The 21,256-nt window shown below is 39.4% G+C and overlaps 1 protein-coding gene across 7 annotated transcripts in view; it reads left to right on the forward strand.

The window, feature by feature from the left end:
• Positions 1 to 21,256, forward strand: part of OCRL (OCRL inositol polyphosphate-5-phosphatase) — a 52,216-nt gene that overhangs the window by 9,043 nt on the left and 21,917 nt on the right. For all 7 annotated transcript variants that reach the window (XR_002786915.2, XM_023553841.2, XM_023553842.2 and 4 more), the window contains 12 exons: positions 343 to 381; positions 8,290 to 8,400; positions 8,783 to 8,869; positions 9,360 to 9,480; positions 9,568 to 9,729; positions 10,802 to 10,903; positions 11,639 to 11,753; positions 13,284 to 13,400; positions 13,503 to 13,690; positions 15,734 to 15,845; positions 17,997 to 18,106; positions 19,909 to 20,044. Coding sequence is in view for 6 of the 7 variants with exons in the window: in XM_023553841.2 (XP_023409609.1) it covers positions 343 to 381; positions 8,290 to 8,400; positions 8,783 to 8,869; positions 9,360 to 9,480; positions 9,568 to 9,729; positions 10,802 to 10,903; positions 11,639 to 11,753; positions 13,284 to 13,400; positions 13,503 to 13,690; positions 15,734 to 15,845; positions 17,997 to 18,106; positions 19,909 to 20,044 (1,400 nt within the window). In the remaining variant the exon portion in view is untranslated. The remainder of the gene's footprint in view (positions 1 to 342; positions 382 to 8,289; positions 8,401 to 8,782; positions 8,870 to 9,359; positions 9,481 to 9,567; positions 9,730 to 10,801; positions 10,904 to 11,638; positions 11,754 to 13,283; positions 13,401 to 13,502; positions 13,691 to 15,733; positions 15,846 to 17,996; positions 18,107 to 19,908; positions 20,045 to 21,256) is intronic.

Raw genomic sequence — 21,256 nt, forward strand, 5'->3', positions numbered from 1 at the left:
ATATGGCAGTCTGATTCCATGAAGATTTACAGCCTTGGAAACTCTGTGGGGCAGTTCTACTCTGTTGTATAGGGTTGCTATTGACTCGATGACAGTGGATGTTTGATTACTTGTTCAATTCATTTTCCTTTTAGTTGAATTGCTCATAATGTCTAGAGCATAGTACTATTAAAATCCTTTTTTAAAAAAGTACTAAACAAAGAAGCAAAGAATTTTTTTTGAATGTGTTCTAAGACCTAGGAGTGGTGACTAAGAAGCAGTTATTTAGTTGGGCATGTAATCCTTTTGGTTGTAATGAATGGTTTTTTCTTCTCTGATCCTTTTCTTCTTTTTCCCCCTCAGAAGCGGAAGAAACTCTTTTGATTGACATAGCTTCAAACAGTGAGTATCTTTCTGAATGGAGTTGATTTTCAATCAACAAATGTTTGCTTGAATACCCACTATATTTAAGACAACTTTTTTTTTGGCACACCTTTTATTTTACCATCTTATCCTGTATTAGTCTTCATTTTCTTAAAGCAGCCATACAAATTGGCACTGGGAGGAATGCTAAGAAAAACATGTAAGCTGGCAAGAATCTTTATAAAAATGGAAAACATGATCTGCTTTTCTAAGGCCGAACTTCTTTAAGCTACCAATATTGTTGCCATCAGTTAAACCATTGTTGTGGAATTGATAATTGTAGGCAGGGCTAGTAAAGTGTTTAAAGCACATGAGGTTTATGGGTTGGTTGTTGTTGTTTTTTTGATTGCTGTTAATGTTTTCAGCTTTTTTTTTACCCTATTATTATTATTTTTGTTTTCCATGATTTATTATATTATTTCCAGAGACTGCAGAGTCCATAAAATTGCTTGTCCTCAGCATACCTTTTTTTTTTTGGAAATATTTTTCGTCTTGTATTTATGCCTGGTCCCTTCAAGGCATCTCATCTGATTCTTTATCAGAGGGAACACGATCTTCCTTCTTGCTGTCTCTGTTCTCTCATTTTTATCTGTTTGAAGCAAATTACCACTGACTTTCTGTGCAAGCTGTTCTTTGTTTATCATCTAATTGTACTGTGTTATGGAGAAGAGAAAATGGGCACTTAGCTACTGTGACTACTTTGAGGTTTCTATGGAATAGAGTATCTGACCGTGTGAATATGGATCAAACAGGTTGCCTCATCAGCTAACACTAGGATGAGTGGGGCTTGGCACTTAGCAAGGGGCTATGGGCTAGACATAATTCTATTTAAACACAGTCTCTGCCCTTAGCACCATCAATTTGTATTGACCTATTTAAGTAGGCCTTTTCTGGTTCTGGTTTTATAAGCAAACCCAGCTGCTGGCTTCTACTGCAGGTATCCAAGAGAGAAAATAGCTTAATATCTATGTCTTATTCTGCTTAGAAAGAAGGAAAAAGAGCAGTAAAAAAGCAAAATTAGAGCAAAGGCAGTTAAGCAGTGACTGACATTGCTGCTGTAATAAGATACAGAAATATCCTGTTCTTGGTGTAGAAATAGGTATTTGATCCAAAGCTGAAGAGTTAAACTGAGCTGTGCCATTTTTCTTATAAACACCCGGTTTACAGCATTCGTTTTGTTGTAACCTCTCCTACATTATAGAAATTAGCCATGCACTGCTGTGTCCAGAGTTCATAGTGACTACTTGAATAAAATCCTTTGTTATTTCTGCTCATTTGGTAGTATTTGCACTGAAACTAAAAAGGACCCCTGGTGGTGCAATGGTTAAAGTGCATGGCTGTTAACTGAAAGGTGGGCAGTTTGAACCCACCGGCTGCTGCATGGGAGAAAGATGTGGCAGTCTGCCTCTGTAAAGATTAAAACCTGTTGCCGTGGAGTCAATTCGGACTCATAGCAACCCTATAGGGCAGGGTAGAACTGCCTCATAGAGTTTACAAGGAGCACCTGGTAGATTCAAACTGCTGACCCTTTGGTTACCAGCCTTAGCACTTAACCACTATGCCATCAGGGTTTTTTCTGTAAAGATGACAGCCTTGAAAACCCTGTGGGGTAGTTCCGTTCTGCCCTGTGAGTCTCTATGAGTCAGAATCTACTTGATGGCATTGGGTCAGGCACTGAAACTAGATTTTATCTTGATCCTTGGGCTTCATACATAAACCTTCAGGGCGCACAGCATATTGCAGCTGGAGGACCCTGGGTTTGTATGGCAGGCGTGATCGCCCCGTAGATTGGTGTTTTCCCATTGTCTGGATGTTGGTAATAATTTTTTTTTTCTGATTATGAAGGTAATACATCTTCATTGTATGCAGTTTTTTAGGTTAAGATTTTAAGGTGGATTTTACCTGTCTATTTGCTGCTATTGTGAGTAGAATGTTTTTTCTGTTATATTCTAATTGCATATTATTAGTTTACAGAAAAGCTATTGTGTCTTGGATATTTCTCTCTTATCCAGCAACTTCACTGAAATTTATTTTAAATCCTTTTTTGTTTGTTTGGTTTTTGTAGACATCCTTAATCATCTTCTGATAAAAATTTTGTCTCCTTTCTAGTAGCACTGACTATTAGTTTTACTGCACCAATGAGAATTTTGGGGTCTGTGTTAAATAATGATGATGACCCTTGTTCAGCTCCTGATTTTACTGAGAAAGCCTCAAATGATTTTTCAGTCTTAAGGATGTTACTGCCTGTTAATTTGAGAGATGTTTTTATTTTTTACCATATTACAAAGCTGCATCTAATTCAAGGTCACATGTTTTTTAAAATCATGACTGTGTGTTGAATTTTATCAAACGTCTTTTCAGTATCTGTGGAGGTGGTTATATTGGCCTGCCATATGTGACCTATCGATAGACTGTATTATACTAATTCCTAATATTAAATCCTCCCTAATTTATTCATTATTCAAAAAATATTCATTGAGCACCTTCTATTTGCCAGGCACTGTTTTAAGGAGCCCTGGTGGCGCAGTGGTTAAAGCAGTTGACTGCTAACTTAAAGGTCAGTGGTTTAAAACCACTAGCGGCTCCTCGAGGAAAAGATGTGGTAGTCTGCTTGCCTAGAGATTACAGTCTTGGAAACCCTGTGGGTCGCTATGAGGTGGCAGTGGGTTTGGGTTTGGGTTTGGGTTCTAAGTGCTGCAGAATCGTGGAGACCAGCATAGATAAGGTTGCTGCTCCTTTGGTTCCTGCTTCTGTGCTGTTTGGTACTAGTGTCACATATGTGTCTATAATTCATTAATTCATTCTATAACAGTATGAATACCTTTTCTTTGCTTACACACTGTGCTAGACTGTATGGATATATCAGAAAACAATGCAGTCATAGTACTTCATGGAACTTAGTACAAGAAATGGACTCTAAACCAGTAAGGTATAGATACTTGCATAATTGCAGTTTTGATAAATGCTATCAAGACATACAAAAAGTGTATAAGAGCAGTAACTAAATTAGGCAGGGTGGTCAGGAAAGGCCTCTTTGAGGAAGTGACATTTCAATTGAGACCAGAGGGGCTAAGTAAAAGTTAGATGAAGATGAGGGAAAGAGTATTCCTGGTAAAGAGAACTACATGTGCAAAGACCTAAAGTTGGGAAGTTGTTGTTGCCAGGTGCTGTTGAGTTGATTTGGACTCATAGTGACCCCATGTGACAGAGTAGAACTGCCCCATAGAGTTTTCTAGGCTGTAATCTTTATGGGAGCAGATCGCCAGGTCTTTCTCCCGTGGAGTCACTGGGTGAGTTTGAACCATCAACCTTAACGTTAGTAGTCAAGCACTTAATCGTTGCATCACCAGGGTTCGTTATATTGGGAAGTAGTTTGGCACTTTCTCTGAAATGAAAGGCCAGAGTGCCTGAACAAGTGAGACTTAGGCACCAAGGGATGGCAGGCAAGGGCCAGACCAAGCAGAATCTTGTAAGCCATGGTGAGGAATCTGGATTTTTAGATTTAAAAGATGGGAAGAATATGAAGGATTTCATGCTGGTGTGTCATCTGATTTACATGGAAGCAGAGAGTCCAGTTAGCAAGCTATTTCAGCGGTTTATGCTAGAGAATATGGTGGCAGTAGGAATGGAGAGAAGTGGACAGATTTGAGGTAAAAATAACAGGAATTGATTTGGGTATAGGGAATCAGAGGAAGAAAGGTCGCAAGGATGAATCCCAGGTTTCTGGCATGAATATGGTTGATACTGCATTTGCAGAAATGAGAAACATTGCAGGAGAAATAAATTGTCCTTTAGTGGGGTCATGAATTCAGTTTTGGCCATGTGTAGTTTGAATTTCTTTGAGACATTTTAGTGTAGATGTTAAATTAGTTGAATATATGTCTCTAAAGCTTAGAAGAAAGGTCTAGGCTACTAGATGGGATTTGAAACCACGAGAGATGATGTGAATGCCTATAAAGCTGTGCTATCTAATATGGTAGCCACTTTTTAGCTACATCTACCTGTTTAAATTGATTAAAAATGAAGTGTGAAATTCAGTTCCTTAGTTGCACTGGCCACATTTCAAGTGTTCATTGGGCACGTGTGGCTATTGGCTACCATATTGGACAACACAGTTATAGAACATTTCCATCATCACAGAAAGTCCTATTGGACAGTTCTGGTATAGAGTGAGAAAAGGGTTTAGGATTGAACCCTAAGGAACTCTACTTTTTAAAAGGTAGAGGAGGAGATATCAAGGGCACTAAAAATTAGTGACCAGAGAGAGACAAACTAGATGAGTATGGTAGCATGGAAGCCTTCAGAAGAGAGTATTTCGAGGAGTACTCAACTGTTGATTTCTGCTGGTAGGCCTAGTAAGATGATGGAAGAGTATTCACTGGATTTAGTAATATGGAAGTTGTTGGTGACCTTAGGCAAAGCAATTTCAGACGAGCGGTGGGAGTAAAAATCATATTGGGAAGGATTAAAGAGAGAAATGGGAAGTGAGAAAGTAGTGACTTTGTGTTTTTTAAAGCTTGACTGTGGAGCAGGATAATGTAGAGATGGACTGGAGTTGGAAGGAAATATGGAATCCAGGAAGGTTTTTTTTTTTTTAATGGGAAGGCCTTTGAGCACGATTTAATGCTGATGGGAAGGAGCCTGTGAAAGGGAAACGTTAAAGATATTGGGGTGGGGTGTCCTGGGAAATGCATGTGATTGTAAGATTCCTGAGAGAATTGGAGGGGTTATAATTCAAAGTAAAGGTAGCGTTTGATAGGAGTAATCTTCGTTCCTTGTATCAGAAGGGAAAAGAGATGATGAGTACAAATACAGGTAGGTTTTCATGTGATGACTTCTTTTTTCTCTGAAGGAGGAAGTGAAGTAAACTGCTTGGAATGAGAGGGATTGAGAAGAGGAGAAGATATGAAATAGTTGTTCCAGATAGTAGACTTAAAATTGCTTCCTATCACAGAGGGCCTGGTTGAGGTTGGCAGTCAAGAATTTATAATGATAGCATTCCGCCTGTGTGCTTGCATGCCTGTGTGTGTGTTTACCCCCTCTTGTTGCTCAGGTAAAAGTACAAAGAAGGCAATTAGTTGGATTCTGAGGGTTGGAATTTAGCCAAGTAAGGAACTTCTGGTTTTTTCCGAGAGTGTAATAACGGCATTTGTTTGATAAAAAGGGTCGTGAAAGCAGGAGGGAGCGGATGGATAGTGAGAAAGTGGAGGGCTCCATAGGTTCCCATGAAGCTAAAGAACAGTTAAAATGGGGATAATGAGAAAGTAAGCTGGAAGGAATAACAGGTCAGAGTGGGACATTGGAATTAGAGATTTATGAGGTGGAAGTTTTTTGAGTCAGGTGTTGAATCCTGGATTCAGAAGTTTCTGGGAGTATGGCAGATGATCTCATTGAAGAAGAGGGAAGGAAAGAAGATACTATAGCTCAGAAGATAATGAGCTTCCAAGGAATAAGGATTTTCCTCAGGGAGGAGGAGAAGGAATGGTCTGGAGGTAGCATTAGGAAAAAATAGGACAGCAACCTTAAATTACAGTGTGTGAGGGACTATAAACAGCCTTCACCTAAGAGGGCTGCAGGGGAATGCTATTCTCAGGGACCAGCCTGTTTTCACTGGACTCTGGTTTTCAATATGGATGCACATTAGAATCACCTGGGGAGTGTTTTAAACACTCCTCATGCCTGTGCTTCATCCCCAGAGGTTCTGTTTCAATTGGCCTGGGGTGGGGCCCAGCCTCAGTTTTTCTAGAAGCACCTCTGGTGATTCCAGTGCATCCATACTTGAGAACTGCTGAGTGGTAGAAAGAGTAGTGTTCAGAGACGTTGAGGTTATGGGTTGTTGGAGGCCCAGAGAGTGTTGGAAGGGAGAAAAAGAGTAGAAGTTTGGGTCATGAAGTAGTTTGTCCCCTTTTCCAGGTTACATGGCGAAATAGTATCCAGTGTTACTTTGTAAGCAGTTTCTGGAATCTTTTGGCCATTAAATGGGTCAGTTTGAGTTTAATTTTTGTATTTCTAAAATATATCTTTCAAGGATTGTGGGAGAGAGGATATGTGTTCTTGTTCTAAGTTTCTATCAGATAGAAACTGCTCTTTTTCCCGCTACTTTTAGTATAAATGACCTGAGAAAGGGAGGACTTGTTATGCCTTGAAGGAGTTTTCCCCTGTATCTTCAAGGCTGCTGCTCGTTGAAACAGTCTATTCATAAGCCCTCTCCCTACCATGGCACTCTCATGAGTTTTCTTATCTCTGGTCCACTTGGGTGCCTTCTTTTTCGTTGTTTTTTTTTTTCTCTTCATTTTTATCTCGTGGAGCCCTGGCAGTGCAGTGGTTTAAGAGCTATAGCTGCTAACCAAAAGGTCGGCAGTTTGAATCCACCAGCCGCTCCTTGGAAACCCTATGAGGCAGTTCTACTCTGTCCTATAGGGTCACTGTGAGTTGGAATCAACTCAACAGCAACAGGTTTGGGTCTTTTTTAATCACTACTTTTACTTTCCTTTTTTAATTCCATCTTTGAAGATAGAAACATCAGGAAATACAAAGGGAGAAAAGACAGCCGAAGTTTCAAAAGTGCATTTTCACCATAAGTAACTAAGATTTTCGTTTTATTTTCTCATTTCTTTGTTATTTATGAGTGTTAAGAGCTCAGTTCAACAGTCACTTATTAAATGCCTTCCCTCTCTGAAGTCTGGCGTCACTGTCACCAGTCAAGAGACCAACCTCCCGGTTTGCCTGGGACTTTCCTAGTTATAGCACTGAAAGTCCTGTATCCCGGGAACCCCTCAGTCCCGGACAAACTAAAACAGTTGGTCACCCTGGACCTTCAAAACTGTTGTGTTGGGTAATCTGTATATGCAAGCCTACCTTTTGCTCTCAAAGAGTTTGTAGTTTTGTGGGGCATGAGAAATCAATACATGTAATAAACCAGTTAAAGTCCTAATATAAGCAAGGGCATAGATTTCTTGGATCACCATGTCCAAACGATTGATACAGATGGTAGCTATAAGGCATCAGAAAAGGGGAGATAATATGTTATATACATAAGAAACCAAAGTTCTAGATAACTTTGCTTCTAATTACTTTATTTTCCAATTGGCTATACATGAACCATGGAGCCCTGGTGGCACAGTGGTTAAGAGCTATGGCTGCTAACCAAAAGGTCGACAGTTCGAATCTACCAGCCACTCCTTGGAAACCCTGTGAGGCAGTTCTACTCTGTCCCATAGGGTTGTTATCAGTTGGAATTGATTGGACGATAACGGGTTTTTACTCAAACCAAACAACTACTGGACATAGGTCATTATATTGCTTTGGTAAGTTTATTCAAGACATTTGCTTTTCACGTGAGATAAAGAGGTATAGAGGCTTTTTTTCAGAATAATTTGGACCAATCCCACTATTCATTTTTTAAATTAGCTTGTAAATTTGTTAGCCCAGATAGAATCTGTACCTATGAACAAGCCATTGTTCCTTTATTCTTTTCATGCTTCAGTTACACGATCAGGATTTATAATGGTAGGAATTTCCAGCCAGGGGATGGAAGGGGGATGGTTGGGGAATATATCTTTTGCTAGAGTTTGGAGGTCCCTGTGCTTACATCTGAGAGAGATATCAAATGTAGGGAACTATGATTTCTATACGTATCTTATCATTATATCGAGTTGCTCATTGACACAGTTGATCAGCCTTTAGGAGCGCTAACTTCTCCTAGGTTTCCCTCTCTGCGTCCTCTCCTCCCACTTCCCACCACACTGAATCCCTGGATCTTGTACATATGCTTCCTACATTAGAGGTCTGGAATATTTGTGATCTGGACCTTCTTTTAACCTGCTGAGTTGAGGATATGATCACAATTAAACATCGTGTTTAATAGCTATATGTATGTCTTTTTAGGTGGCTGCAAAATTCGGGTTCAGGGGGACTGGACCAGAGAGCGCTGCTTTGAAATCCCTAATGAGGAACACTGCTCGAAGTTCCTCTCAGAGGTTCTTGCTGCTCAGGAAGGTAACTCAAGACTCAGCAACTTTCTTCCTACAATTTAAATAGGAGTAAAATCCTTACTTGTGGATATAGAGGCAAGTGGCCATTAGCAAAGTACCTCACCCTTCAGGCCTTAATACTGTTTTTTTTTTTATCTTTCTTTAGGGGATGAACCCAGGGATAGATTAGGGAACAAGCCTATTTAGCTTTAAGGACAATTTGAACCTTTTTCCAGAATGGTCAGTGTCATGGCAGACAGATACATTTTCTTAGGCTCTTCCTTTATGTTCGGGAATGGTGCTGGCCTCTGCGTTTGAGGAGTATTATGTGAATGGCTTTTGATTATGGGAAACTCTACTCAGTGAAGGGATTTCCCAGTTTCTGACCAGGACCTTTCTCTCTCCAGCTCAGTTACAGCTTCTTGTTCCAGAGCAAAAGGACTCATCCAGCTGGTACCAGAAATTAGACACTAAAGACAAACCTGGGTTTTCAGGTATTAAAAGGGTTCTTTTTCCCTGGTTGCTATGATCATTGCAGAGTCAATCAGTTTTATCTGGACAGATGAAATGATACGGATTAATGGCAGTGTCGGGCACATTTTCCTATGGAGTGGTTTTAGCTAGCCCATGCCCCTGACTAATGTGACTCTTAAGCCTGTGGCATATTAGCTATTAGGTTTTTGTGACGAGGGAGATAATGATGTAAGGTGTTGTGCTACATCTTCAATAAATGCTAGCTTTTTTTTTAATTGTTATTCAGGTCCCAGAATAATGTAACCTACTGTTGTTTTAAGGAGCCTTGGTGGCACAGTGGTTAAAGCACTTAGCTGCTAACTGGAAGGTTATATCCTTGTTTTAGGGACAGATGGTTTTTTTCCCCAATTTAAGTTATTAGCACCTTTCTGGTACCTTTCATTGTAGTGATGCCAGTGATGTTAGCTTCTCCCTCATCCCTCTTTTGACTTTGGGTTCTGTGTCCTTCAGGGCTTCTTGGATTTGAGGATAACTTTTCATCTATGAATTTGGACAAGAAAATCAGTTCACCAAATCCACCTACAGGGACTCATCGGGAGCCCCCACCCCCACCCACTTCTGTCAATAGAATGTAAGTGCCATATTAGAGACATATTTCCCATGTAGGAGACTTATATTTTAGGCAGTTTTATTTTTGAATTCCTCATTTATTTTTCAGGTTTCCACGTGAAAAAGAAGCCACTAACAAGGAGCAGCCCAAGGTAACCAACACCATGCGGAAGCTCTTTGTACCAAGTAACCAGTCTGGGCAGCGGGAGGGTCTCATCAAACATCTCCTGGCAAAGCGTGAGAAAGATTATGTCAACATTCAGACTTTCAGGTTAGTCTCTCTTCTACTTAACTGACTAGTAGGTATAGAAGAAAACAGCCTTTCGGCATTTACATTTTTATCTTAATTAAGAATCAAAGCATGAAAAGAAGGAAAGGTCATCTCATTCAAGCCCTTGTCTCTATGCTGGTCATTATTGTACATATCCAAATCCCAAATCCCTTGGATTTGCTAACTACTCACAGTACCACGCCTGCTAATGTTTTTGTCTACTCTTAGAGAACCAACTCAGGCCTCCTATGTACCAGATGATTGCCCTGTACACATTCCACAAGCGAGCATGTTTCTCTATGTGGCTTGCCGAATTTTTTTCCAGCAAATATTGGAAAAGTAAAGTCCATCATCACTACTAAATCTTAACTTACTTTGATAAATTAAGGAAAGTTTCACTAGTTGTCTCCTTTTGATTGAGAGGTCTGTATTCGTGAATAGCATGTGCTTTTCTAGTCCAGGATTCCAGTCCCATCATGCCTCATTTATTCCAATTCAGTCATAGCTATATCTTGATGTTAAAACCTCCAGTTCCCTATATTCGCCATGATGACTGTATTTGTATGTAAGCAATTAAGACAGTCATGAGTTTTCCCGTCTGCTTTCTTCCTTAATGTTTTATCTGCCTCATCAGAATTTTCTACACAGATGTCCTTGGAATCCTTTGGGAAGTGAGCTTTTGGTTTCAACTACAGCTCCTTACAAAACAGTTGTCCATATTCAGCTAGCTTATAGAGTGAAGATAATGCTTTCCCATCCACAAGCTCTGCCTTCAAGTATGAATTTGGATGGAGTTTAGTTGAAAGGAAACATAATAGAGCAGTTAAGCTTGTGTTTTTTACATAGAAATTTGGTTCCTTTCTGTAGGTTTACTTAATGTAAAATTTAGAGAAAATAAGCCTACTGGTTTTGTGTTCTAGATGCAAGTTCTTCTTTTGTGTGTGGCAAAACATTTTGAGAAATTATGTTAGCTTATTATGAACTTACCCCTGTATAGAAGTGACAAGAGAGAACTTTGTTGGTTCGTACTTGAACTTTGTTTTCAAATTATTTTTTTGATATTATATATTAGATTTTTTGTTGGAACTTGGAACGTGAATGGTCAGTCTCCAGATAGCGGATTAGAACCTTGGCTCAACTGTGATTCGAATCCTCCTGATATCTACTGCATTGGGTAAAGAACACTTCTGGAGTTTCCTTTTGGCTGTCTGCTTCCTGTTCATTTACATGACATTTGCACCTCCTCCCCCCTCCCCTCGGCTTTTTTTTTTAACTATTTGTTAGAAACCTATGGTGAACTCAATGTGAGAGTTAACTTATACGTCAAATTTGTGAGATCAGAAAAGAACAGATAGCTAAAATGATGTAAGGAAGCATCTAGTACTCTTAAAAACCATAGAAAACTCTATTCTTCATAGAAACTGAGACTTGAGGTCAGTTTTAACAATGACTATTTCTAAGCTATAAGAGCAAAGCTCTACTGTTAACCCCTTACCAAACCAAAACCAAACCCAGTGCCGTTGAATCGATTCCGACTCATAGCAACCCTATAGGAAGAGTAGAACTGCCCCATAGAGTTTCCAAGGAGCGCCTGGTGGATTTGAACTGCTGACCTTTTGGTTAGCAGCCATAGCACTTAACCACTACACCACCAGGGTTTCCATTACCCCTTGTGGAGATTTTTTTGTTTATTTTTGCATAGCATATGAATATTGCTGCTGGGGAGTCTTTAGAAAAGAAAGGTATTTGGCCTTACTGATCACCTGGTGAACAGAGTAATTCTATAAAATTTCTCTCCCCACTTCCCCACCCATTCTTTTTTTCATCTAATGTTTCAGAAAATGGGACAGGACGTAGTCAGAGATAATTATGGGATATGTGTAGAGCTCACATCCTCTTGTTTTCTCAGATTCCAAGAGCTGGACTTGAGCACAGAAGCCTTTTTCTATTTTGAATCCGTGAAGGAACAAGAGTGGTCCATGGCTGTAGAAAGGGGTTTGCATCCTAAAGCCAAATATAAGAAAGTAAGCTGCGTTTAATCACCTTCTTTAGTATATGACTTAATAGAGTTCACTAGGAGTTATTCCACTATGTATAACTTTTTCCGACAGGTTTAATTGAATTCTTCCCCATGTGTAATACTGGGATAGGGCATATGAATCCTTTATATCTATTTCCTAGAAAAAAATTTCCCTAAGCTTTCTCATCCTATATTTTCATTAGTTAGCTTTTAGAAGAGGAAAAAAAAACTTTTTACTGTTCTCATATCAATAATTACATATAAGGTAACTAATTTGTGCAGTAAAAGTTTAAGATTGAAATTGTTCACTGTTACGGTCAGAACTGGATGTTTTACAGAAAAGCAGCGTGAAGCATGTGGGTACATAGGATATACTTTACGATATACTTTGGAATCAGAACAAGAATAGAAGTCTTGTGGAATTTAAATGAGTTCTAAAATTGGTTGTAGGTTGAGAGGAGTAGAATTGACTCTAGCAAGGTGGGCCAATTTGTTGATCTTTAGAAGGCATGTGGTAGAAGCATTTAGCTACCAGCAGAGTTATTTTAATTATAGATCTACCACACTAAGCCCTTTTAAAGGAGTAATCTGTCTCAAATGATTTGTGTCTATATCTTCTAGGTAATAAGACTCTGGAAGACTATATTCCTCTCATACAGACCCCTGACTGATACATATTTCAGACCTATTTCTAGTTCACAGATTAAAAGTAATCAAAGTTGTCCATCAACATGTGAATGGATGGATAAATAAAATGTGGTATATACATACAATGAAATATTATTCAACCATAAAGAGAAATGAAGTCCTGATACATGCTACATAACTAAACCTTATGTTGAATAAAGCAAGTCAGACACAAAAGGACAGATACTAGATGAGCCCACTTAGATGAAATACCTAGAACAGGCAAATGCATAGAGACCACAGTTTGTTAGTAAGAGGCGGTGGAAGGAGGAAATGGGGAGGTATCGTTTAAGGTATACTGAGTTCCTGTTAAGGGTGATGAAGAAATTTGAAAACAGACAGTGGTGATGGTTGCACATGGTGAACATAATTAATGTCACTGGATTGTACATGTAAAAATGGTTGAAATGGCAAATGTTTTGTTACATGTATTTTACCACAATAAAATTTTAAAAAAGGACTGCTGTCTTATAGATTTAAATTGCTTAAAAAGAAAATTGGAAATGAGAAACTAGAAGGAGAGGTGGAAGGAGTAAGCTGTGATAGGGCTTTATCTTGATCGTTTAAAACTTTTAATGTTGCCTACTCCTGGTAGATTAGGAAGTGATTAAAATAATGAATCTAGAGCTTGAGCGTACTTATTGTCCCTGAAGGCTTTTAACTCTTATTGGTCAGAGTCAGATTAGAGCTTCCCCAGAGAATTTTTGTTTCTTCTTTATGGGGTCTGTAGGGAAATTAGATTTGGGCATTGTTTTGTCTTCTTGGTAGAAAATTATTTGTGGGAAGTTAGATGTGTGGCAAAGAGTAGTGTCAATATTAACCTTTTATAACTCCCTGGAACTCATAGGTTCAACTAGTCCGCCTTGTTGGGATGATGCTCCTTATATATGCCAGAAAGGACCAGTGGCGGTATATCCGTGATGTTACTACAGAAACAGTTGGAACTGGGATCATGGGGAAAATGGTGAGTTACTTTGGAAATGAGGTTTACTGTTACTTACATCCATGTGAAGTTCAGTTGCTACTTGTGTCTCTGTACTAACTGAATTTTTACTCCTGCTAACAGGGAAACAAAGGTGGAGTAGCTGTGAGATTTGTATTTCACAACACTACATTTTGCATTGTCAATTCTCACCTGGCTGCTCACGTGGAGGACTTTGAGAGAAGAAATCAAGATTATAAGGACATTTGTGCGCGAATGAGTTTTGTGGTCCCAAATCAGACCCTCCCTCAGCTGAACATCATGAAACATGAGTGAGTGGTTAACTCTCATTTTGCTTTTGAATAGTGGGGATAAGAAGGGGTTAAATGTGGTGCAAAACTGGAGAGCTGGGAAGAGTGAGGCATTAGTGTTTAGGGGCTGGGATCGCAAAGAAGAGAGGGTATTCGAGGAATAGCAGACTCATTGAGGCAGAGAAATTAAATTTGACATCACAGCAAAAGCTAGTTGTATTAGTGGGACATCTAGAATAATGCTGGAGGGGTCATGTTCATTCAGTTTTTATTATAAAATAGGATGTTCATTGTAAATGTAATAAAAGATTAAAAGTAAAAATCCCTCATTTCTCATCCTCCACCATCCCCAGCCAAGCCCCTCTGTCCAGTGGAACACTGTTAACAGTTTAGTGTGTATCCTTCTAAATCTGTACCGTCTAGTATGACAGTCAGGAGCCACAAGTGGCTATTGGGCATGCGAAATGTGGCTTGTCCAAGTTAAGCTGTGCTGTAAGCGTGAATTATGCACTGGATTTCAAGGACTTTGTAGGGAAAAAATGTAAAATATCTCAAGTTTTAAAAAATGTTGATTTACATTTTGATAATATTTTGGATATATTGGGTTAAATAAAATTACTTTCACCTTTTTAACTTTTTAAATGTAGCTACTAGAAAATTTAAAATTACATTTGTGACTTGAATTCTATTTCTATTGACTCGCACTGTTCCAATTTATCTCTAATATGCACACACAAAAACACACTTGTTATATGGGATTGTATTAATCCCATTTCTTGTGGATCTCTTTCCAAGTCAGTATATAGAGATCAACATTATTCTTTTCTGTGCCTGTGAATCATTAAAAATAGGGGCAGGGGAGATTTAAAGACACCAATGGAAGCAATAGGATAATATGAGTGAAAGATGAGTGAAGAATAATGGGACTTAATAAGGATAGACACAAATCAGTTGGGAAACGGACTGGGTGATAGAAAGTGATTAGTTGTGAGGAAATTAATGCCAGTGATTTAAATTCTGAAAAAAAAAAATAAATTCTGAGGGTGACTGGAAATACCTGGCTTGAAATGGGAATTCATAGGAAAATAAAGATCATTTAGGGGTATTAGAATCAGTAGAGAGTCGAGTAATTGAGGAAAGAGTAGGGAAGAGTAGTGATATCAGACTGTTTCCATATTATGTCAATAATTAGAAATGTCATACGGAATTCTGTTTCACAGTGGTAAAGTCAAAGCATTGAAATTGATGGTCATAAAGTTGCCCTGAAATTCCGTAAATGTATTTCTCTAGGATTCCATAAATTTCATGTTGTAATTGAAATTGGCAAAGTGATCCACTTGGAGCTTGAGATAACAAACAGGAAAATCCATTTTGGTGTAGTAATTTCAGGGTCTCCCCCTGTGGGACCTTCTGCACATCTAGGGGCCTTCTGCATATCTAGGGGCCTGTTATGGTGACTGGGAGCTGGACAGTCCCATGCCGTGCTAGTCTCCTTCTTGCCTGGACTGTTTGGTCTGCAGAACTTCGGCAGGAGAAGACAGGTTGGCTACACTAGAGAGCCTTAGACTACTTTCCTAGTGGGGCCTACCTGGGAGAACTATCATTCAGATCAGATCGTTCAGACCGTACAGACCTTAACGGAAAGCCTGCAGAACCTCAGCGCTCTGAGAGGCAGAAACCGTTCAGATGTTCTTCCCTTAGAGGGCCTGGCAAGCAGCCAGGCAAAATCTTGAAGCTAGTCCAACAAATAAACTTCATGCTTCTCAGTCAGTTAACTCCGTGGCTTCTGAATCCCGTACATATACTGTATTGCCCCCTTTTTGTTCTTTATGTTTTCACGTATGGAGTGCCTATTTCTCCCACCTATTTTGTAATCCATGGTGTCTCGCAGGTGTTGAGACTGCTTGCCCCCAAAGAATCAGTTATAGCTTTAAACCCTTTGTCAGATAGTGATAAATGAGCTCTTATCAATAAATTACCCATTTTTCTTCTCTTCATTCTCCTCTGGTTGATTTTTTAATGCTAATTATGGCTACTTCTGTGCATATATTTCTTGATTCTCAGTGTTGTCATTTGGTTGGGAGATTTGAACTATAGACTTTGCATGCCTGATGCCAATGAGGTGAAAAGTCTTATTAATAAGAATGACCTTCAGAGACTCTTGAAATTTGACCAGGTGAGTAAATTTTTCATTTTTTAGGTACTTTTTTTTTTTTCCTTAGATAGTAGAAGAGACCATTAGGTTTATGAGGTACATACATGGAAAGTGTGTCTTACTCTAGGAAAAGAAGGTAAGGTCTTAATTGTCTTGTGAAAACAGTGTGACTAGTGATATAACAGGCATTGAATACATACAGGGTGTCTAGTTCTTTTATTAGGTCTTTGGATGGAAGGAGGGGAGAGAACATTAATGATAAAAAGAAATTATAATATTTGTTTAATAAGTCTTTATCAAGAAGAGATTTCAGAAATTTAAAGAAGTTGGAGAATGGGTGGGGTTAATTGGAGAACACTTCCTGGAGGAAGTGGGCCTTCAGCTATGTCGATGTGGTTTGGCAGCTGGAAGGAGGGAAAACTCTTCTGTGATTACTTGGCACGCTGAGCAACAGCTTGGAGGTAGGAGCCGGAGGTCCCGTGAGGAGATTGGGAAACAGAAAAAGAAGTTTGCCTGGGATAAATAGCATAGGCTGTGGTCTCAGTAATGGGAACTGATTTGATAAGTTGGGGCTAGCTGGTGTGTAGATGAAAACACCTTTGGGAAAACATTGACCCGCTGTAGTGTTTATGTGAAACCTGATATTCGGGAACCTAGTTTTCCATATATTTGAGACAGGTGAATTTGCCTCAAAACCTGGCATGTGACTTGAATTTTCACTTTAGCATATGGGTACTGGCTGCTAAAAGTGAATGCTTATTGAGGGAAGACAATGTTTTGACTTGATCCAGATATCTTTAAATCCCTATGTGGATCCTTTTTTTTTTAATCATTATACTTTTTTATACTTTAGATGAAGGCTTACAAAACTAACTTCTCATTAAACAGTACACGTATTGTTATGTGACATTGGTTACCAACCCCACGACATGTCAACACTCTGCCTTCTTGACCTTGGGTCCCCTATTACCAGCTTTCCTGTCCCCTCCTGCCTTCTAGTCCTTGCCCCTGGGCTGGTGTGCCCCTTTAGTCTCCCTTTGTTTTATGGGCCTGTCTAATCTTTGGCTGAAGGATGAGCCTCAGGAGTGACTTCATTAATGAGCTAAAAGGGTGTCGGACACCATACTCTCGGGGTTTCTCCAGTATTAGTAAGTCTGGTCTTCTTTTTGTGAGTTGGAATTTTGTTCTACATTTTTCTCCAGCTCTGTCCGGGATCCTTTGTTGTGATCCCTGTCAGAGCAGTCAGTGTTGGTAATCGTGTACCATCTAGTTGTACTGGCCTCAGTCTGGTGGAGGCTGTGGTAGTTGTGGGCCCTTAGTCCTTTGGACTAATCTTTCCCTTGTGTCTTTGGTTTTCTTCATTCTTCCTTGCACCCAAAGGGATGAGACCAGTGGAATATCCTAGATGGCCACTCATAGGCTTTTAAAGACCCCAGACGCTACTCACCAAAGTAGAATGTAGAACATTTTCTTGTTATGCCAATTGAGCTAGATGTTCTCCGAGACCATGGTCCTGACAGCCCTCAGCCCATTAATTCGGTCCCTTAGCGCTACATGAATCTTTTTGACTTTCAGACACAGTAAAAATCCAGGTGTTTTGCAGTAGAATGGCTTTTGTAGTGACCCTTTCCTGGCTGTGTCTACCTTCACATTCAGGTTGGCTGACTAATTTCTTTGCCTTTCTTCCTACCTCCTGCTCCCAAAAGGGGTACAACTGGAATAAATTCTGACTCTTAAGTAACTCTGGTAAAATATTTGAGGGAGGATAACTTTCAAAATAATTTGTAACTATTCACTGAATGTGACTTTTATAATTATCCATTCAATATTTGTGTGCATTTTAAAAATACACTCAGTGGTTCTTGCTTTGTGTTAGGGAACCTATGATGATTCAGATTTCATTCTTCCATTTTACCCTGGACACCATTAGCAATAAAATTAGTAATGTGCTAATAAGGAGCACCCTAAGTGAGGGTGAGTTTAGATACCATGGGAACGGAATGCCAATATTTAATTCATAAGATACAGAAATCTTATTCATGTACTCTCTCATAGTTGTCTGGGCTATGGAACTAGGATACTTAGAAATGGAAATGGTGCCTGCTAAACCTGAATGTCAACTGTATTATGGTAGTATTACTCTGCTGATGCAATGTTTCTTTTTATCTCTAGTTAAATATTCAGCGTACACAGAAAAAAGCTTTTGCTGACTTCACAGAAGGCGAAATTAAGTTTATTCCCACTTATAAGTATGACTCTAAAACAGATCGATGGGATTCCAGGTAAAGTAACAAGAACCTTCCCATAGAATAGGCTAAGGCCTGATCTTATTTCTGTCCTTCCATATTGGTAAGGGGCTGGGAACTTTGTAGGTCATGCCCTAAGCAGATATAAAAGCCTAAAGACTCAGTGCTATTACATAAGAGGTTTTTTTTTTTAATTTTATTTATTTTGTTGTTGTTATTGAGATTCTACATAGCCAAACATACATCAATTCAACAGTTTCTACATGTACAATCCAGTGACATTGATTGCATTCTTTGAATTGTGCAACCATTCTCACCCTCTGCCATTAACATGAACTCACTGCTCCCTAAGGTTCCTATCTAATCTTGAGTTGCTATTTTCACTTTGATCCCATATAGATAGTTCTTAAAAGAGCTTAATGCTCAAGGCAGACATTCTTTCCCAGTTAAACTAAACTGTTCTATGTCAGAGCTATTGAAGTTGTATGGGCAGTACCTTATTTTTCTCGTCTCAGCAGACTCACTTAGATTTTTGCTTTCCTGATCTCATCCTACTTGTTACCTATTGCCCTGTTGCTGGCTTTTTTTTTTTCCCCTCCCAAATGGCTTCTCAACTATTTAGTTGAAGATACAAGAAGGTAAAAATACTCAAAGATCTGTGAAAGATTTTTCTAGCACAGTGGTTCCCATTCCTGAGTACACAATAGAATCTCCTGGGGAACTTTTAAAAGTACTGATGCCTGGGCCCCACCTCTCCTACAGCCAGAAAATGTTGAGAACCACTGTGTAAGAGGCCCTTTGATTTCCTAGTTACTTCATTTAAAGTGCCTCTGGCAGTAAGTTCCTGGTAACTATTTGTCTTCTACCTAAAATCTGTCTCTTTGTTTCTGATAGTTTCCTAGTAGGCTGAGCCCAGAAGTTTAAAATAGAAAGGGAATACTTTGCTTCTTTAGGCTCTGAGAACAGGGAGTGGGGGGTTGGGAGGGGTGAGGTGGGGTGGGGAGAGTTCTGTTTGTATTACCTTGCTCCCAGGCTGTTGATCAGCAAATGAAAAGTGACACTCACAGATCTTGTACACTTTGCCTTGGTTCTTCCGTTCACCTGACTGGAGGCCAACTAAAGAGCTACTGATATTTGTGTCACGTTCTGGATCAGGTGTACAAAGTGTGGCTTATTCTAATAGAGTGATAAATAGGTTTTTTTTTCCCTACCCTTGGTAGTCTATGGATTGTTGTATGTTCAGACTTGCATGCCTAGATGTTAGTTCACCTCTATTAGAGAAGCTAGACTTGTCTATAAAAGTCAAGTTTAGAGACAGGATCTCTACTCTTACTCATCTCTAGAAATTAGGCCCAGTCCAGGAATATAGGATTGGATTTTCAGATTTTATTCATTATCTGTCTGGAGTGAAGTGTTTTTGTAATTTATAGAGCAAAAGAGGATGCAGTGTTCAGAGTATAGTCCTAACTTTCTGAGGCTGTTTTAAGAGGGTGCTGTTATACTTCCCCCCTGTGGTGAAATCCTTGAGGATAGAATCCTCATCTTAGGAGAACCATTTATTCATTCATTAGATGGCTACGCACTGAGCACCCCCTTTGCCTGAGGTACTGTGCTAGGTGCTGGGAGTTCAGTGGCATACAGACAGACACAGTTCCTTCACAGAGCTTGCAGTGTGGTAGGAAAGAGAATAGTAAGGATTGTTAGGGAAGGAGAAGTACATGGTTCTTTGGGAGCATATAACAGGAGGGTCTAACCCGGGTCTGCACCAGTGTGGCGGGCATTACATTCTTGTGTAGTATGGCCTATGTTCTGCTGATAACTCGTTTCCTTATTTGTAGTGGGAAATGTCGGGTCCCAGCTTGGTGTGACCGAATTCTTTGGAGAGGAACAAATGTTAATCAGCTTCGTTACCGGAGTCACATGGAACTGAAAACCAGTGACCACAAGCCTGTTAGCGCTCTCTTCCATATTGGGGTAAACGCTTGTTTGCTCATTCATTTGTTTGTGTGCTAAGTGTCTGTTCTTAGAGCATTATTTAGCCTCAGAATAGATCAGTGATTCCGTGAGCCATAAATGTTTCCATAAGCAAATAATCATTTGCAGCATTGAGAAGTTAGTGCCCTCAACCCTCCTAAATGCTCTCCATGTAGGCCTGCACTTCCCAGGCCTTTTAATGATGCGCATGTTTTTCACACTATACAAGGTTGGGTAGTAGTAACCTTAGCCTTCTAAAGTTACTATGCATAAGGAAGAATGAGAGGTTAGGTTTTAAAGGAGTAGTTTTTCCTCAGGCAAATAGTAGGCAAGGGAGGCAGTGAGGGAGAGGTTTCAGGCTGGGGGTAGTGAACAGCAGGGACAAAGGCACAGACCGGTCAGAATACAACCAAATCTATGTATTACCTTAAGAGGTATGATGTATAGGTATGGGTCTTCCCATCCAGGACCATGGGCTTTAATTTTTTTTTTTTTACTCTCTTGCATCCTAGGCTGGGTTAATGCCAGTTATTTAATTTTTCTGTCTCTGTTGTGAGTAAAAATTTGTTATTTCCCATTGTATTTTCTAGATGTGTGTTACTAGTATGCAGGTTATACCCTGTAATCTTCCTGATGTAACTTCTTACAGCCAGTACATTTAGATTATTTCTTTTGGATTTTCCAGACCTACGGGCATGTAATCTGTCAGAATTTGTATAGCATAGTGCGTAATAGGATGGACTTTATAATTAGACTGCTTAGATTTGAGTCCCATCTCAGCCCCTTTCTAACTGGACAACTTATGTAAGCTCTCTGTGCCTAGTTCCCTCCACTATAAAATGGGGACAATAATGGTGCCTACTTGTGAGAATTAATGAGTTAAGTCATGCAAAGAGTGTAGCAGAGTAGATTTCCTTCCTCTGTGTTTCTGTCGATTTTTCAGGTTCTGAGATAGCTATTACCAGCATATTTGACCTGCTCCTGTTTTTAAAAGGAATGACTTTGGAACTTTTCCTTTAAGTAAAAATTAATTATTGGCCTTAGATTTTAAATTTTATCAAGACAGTCATGACTTTACTTTTACCCATTTTGAAATTTGAAAATAATAATAATAATAGTAAGCGTTCCTCAAATAGCAGCTAGTAGCTACATGCCAGTGATTGTACTAGGCAGTTTGCACACACCTCATTTGCACTTCATGACTGCTTCAAG

Source organism: Loxodonta africana, chromosome X, assembly GCF_030014295.1.
Source record: "Loxodonta africana isolate mLoxAfr1 chromosome X, mLoxAfr1.hap2, whole genome shotgun sequence".
Taxonomy (NCBI): Eukaryota; Metazoa; Chordata; class Mammalia; order Proboscidea; family Elephantidae; genus Loxodonta; species Loxodonta africana.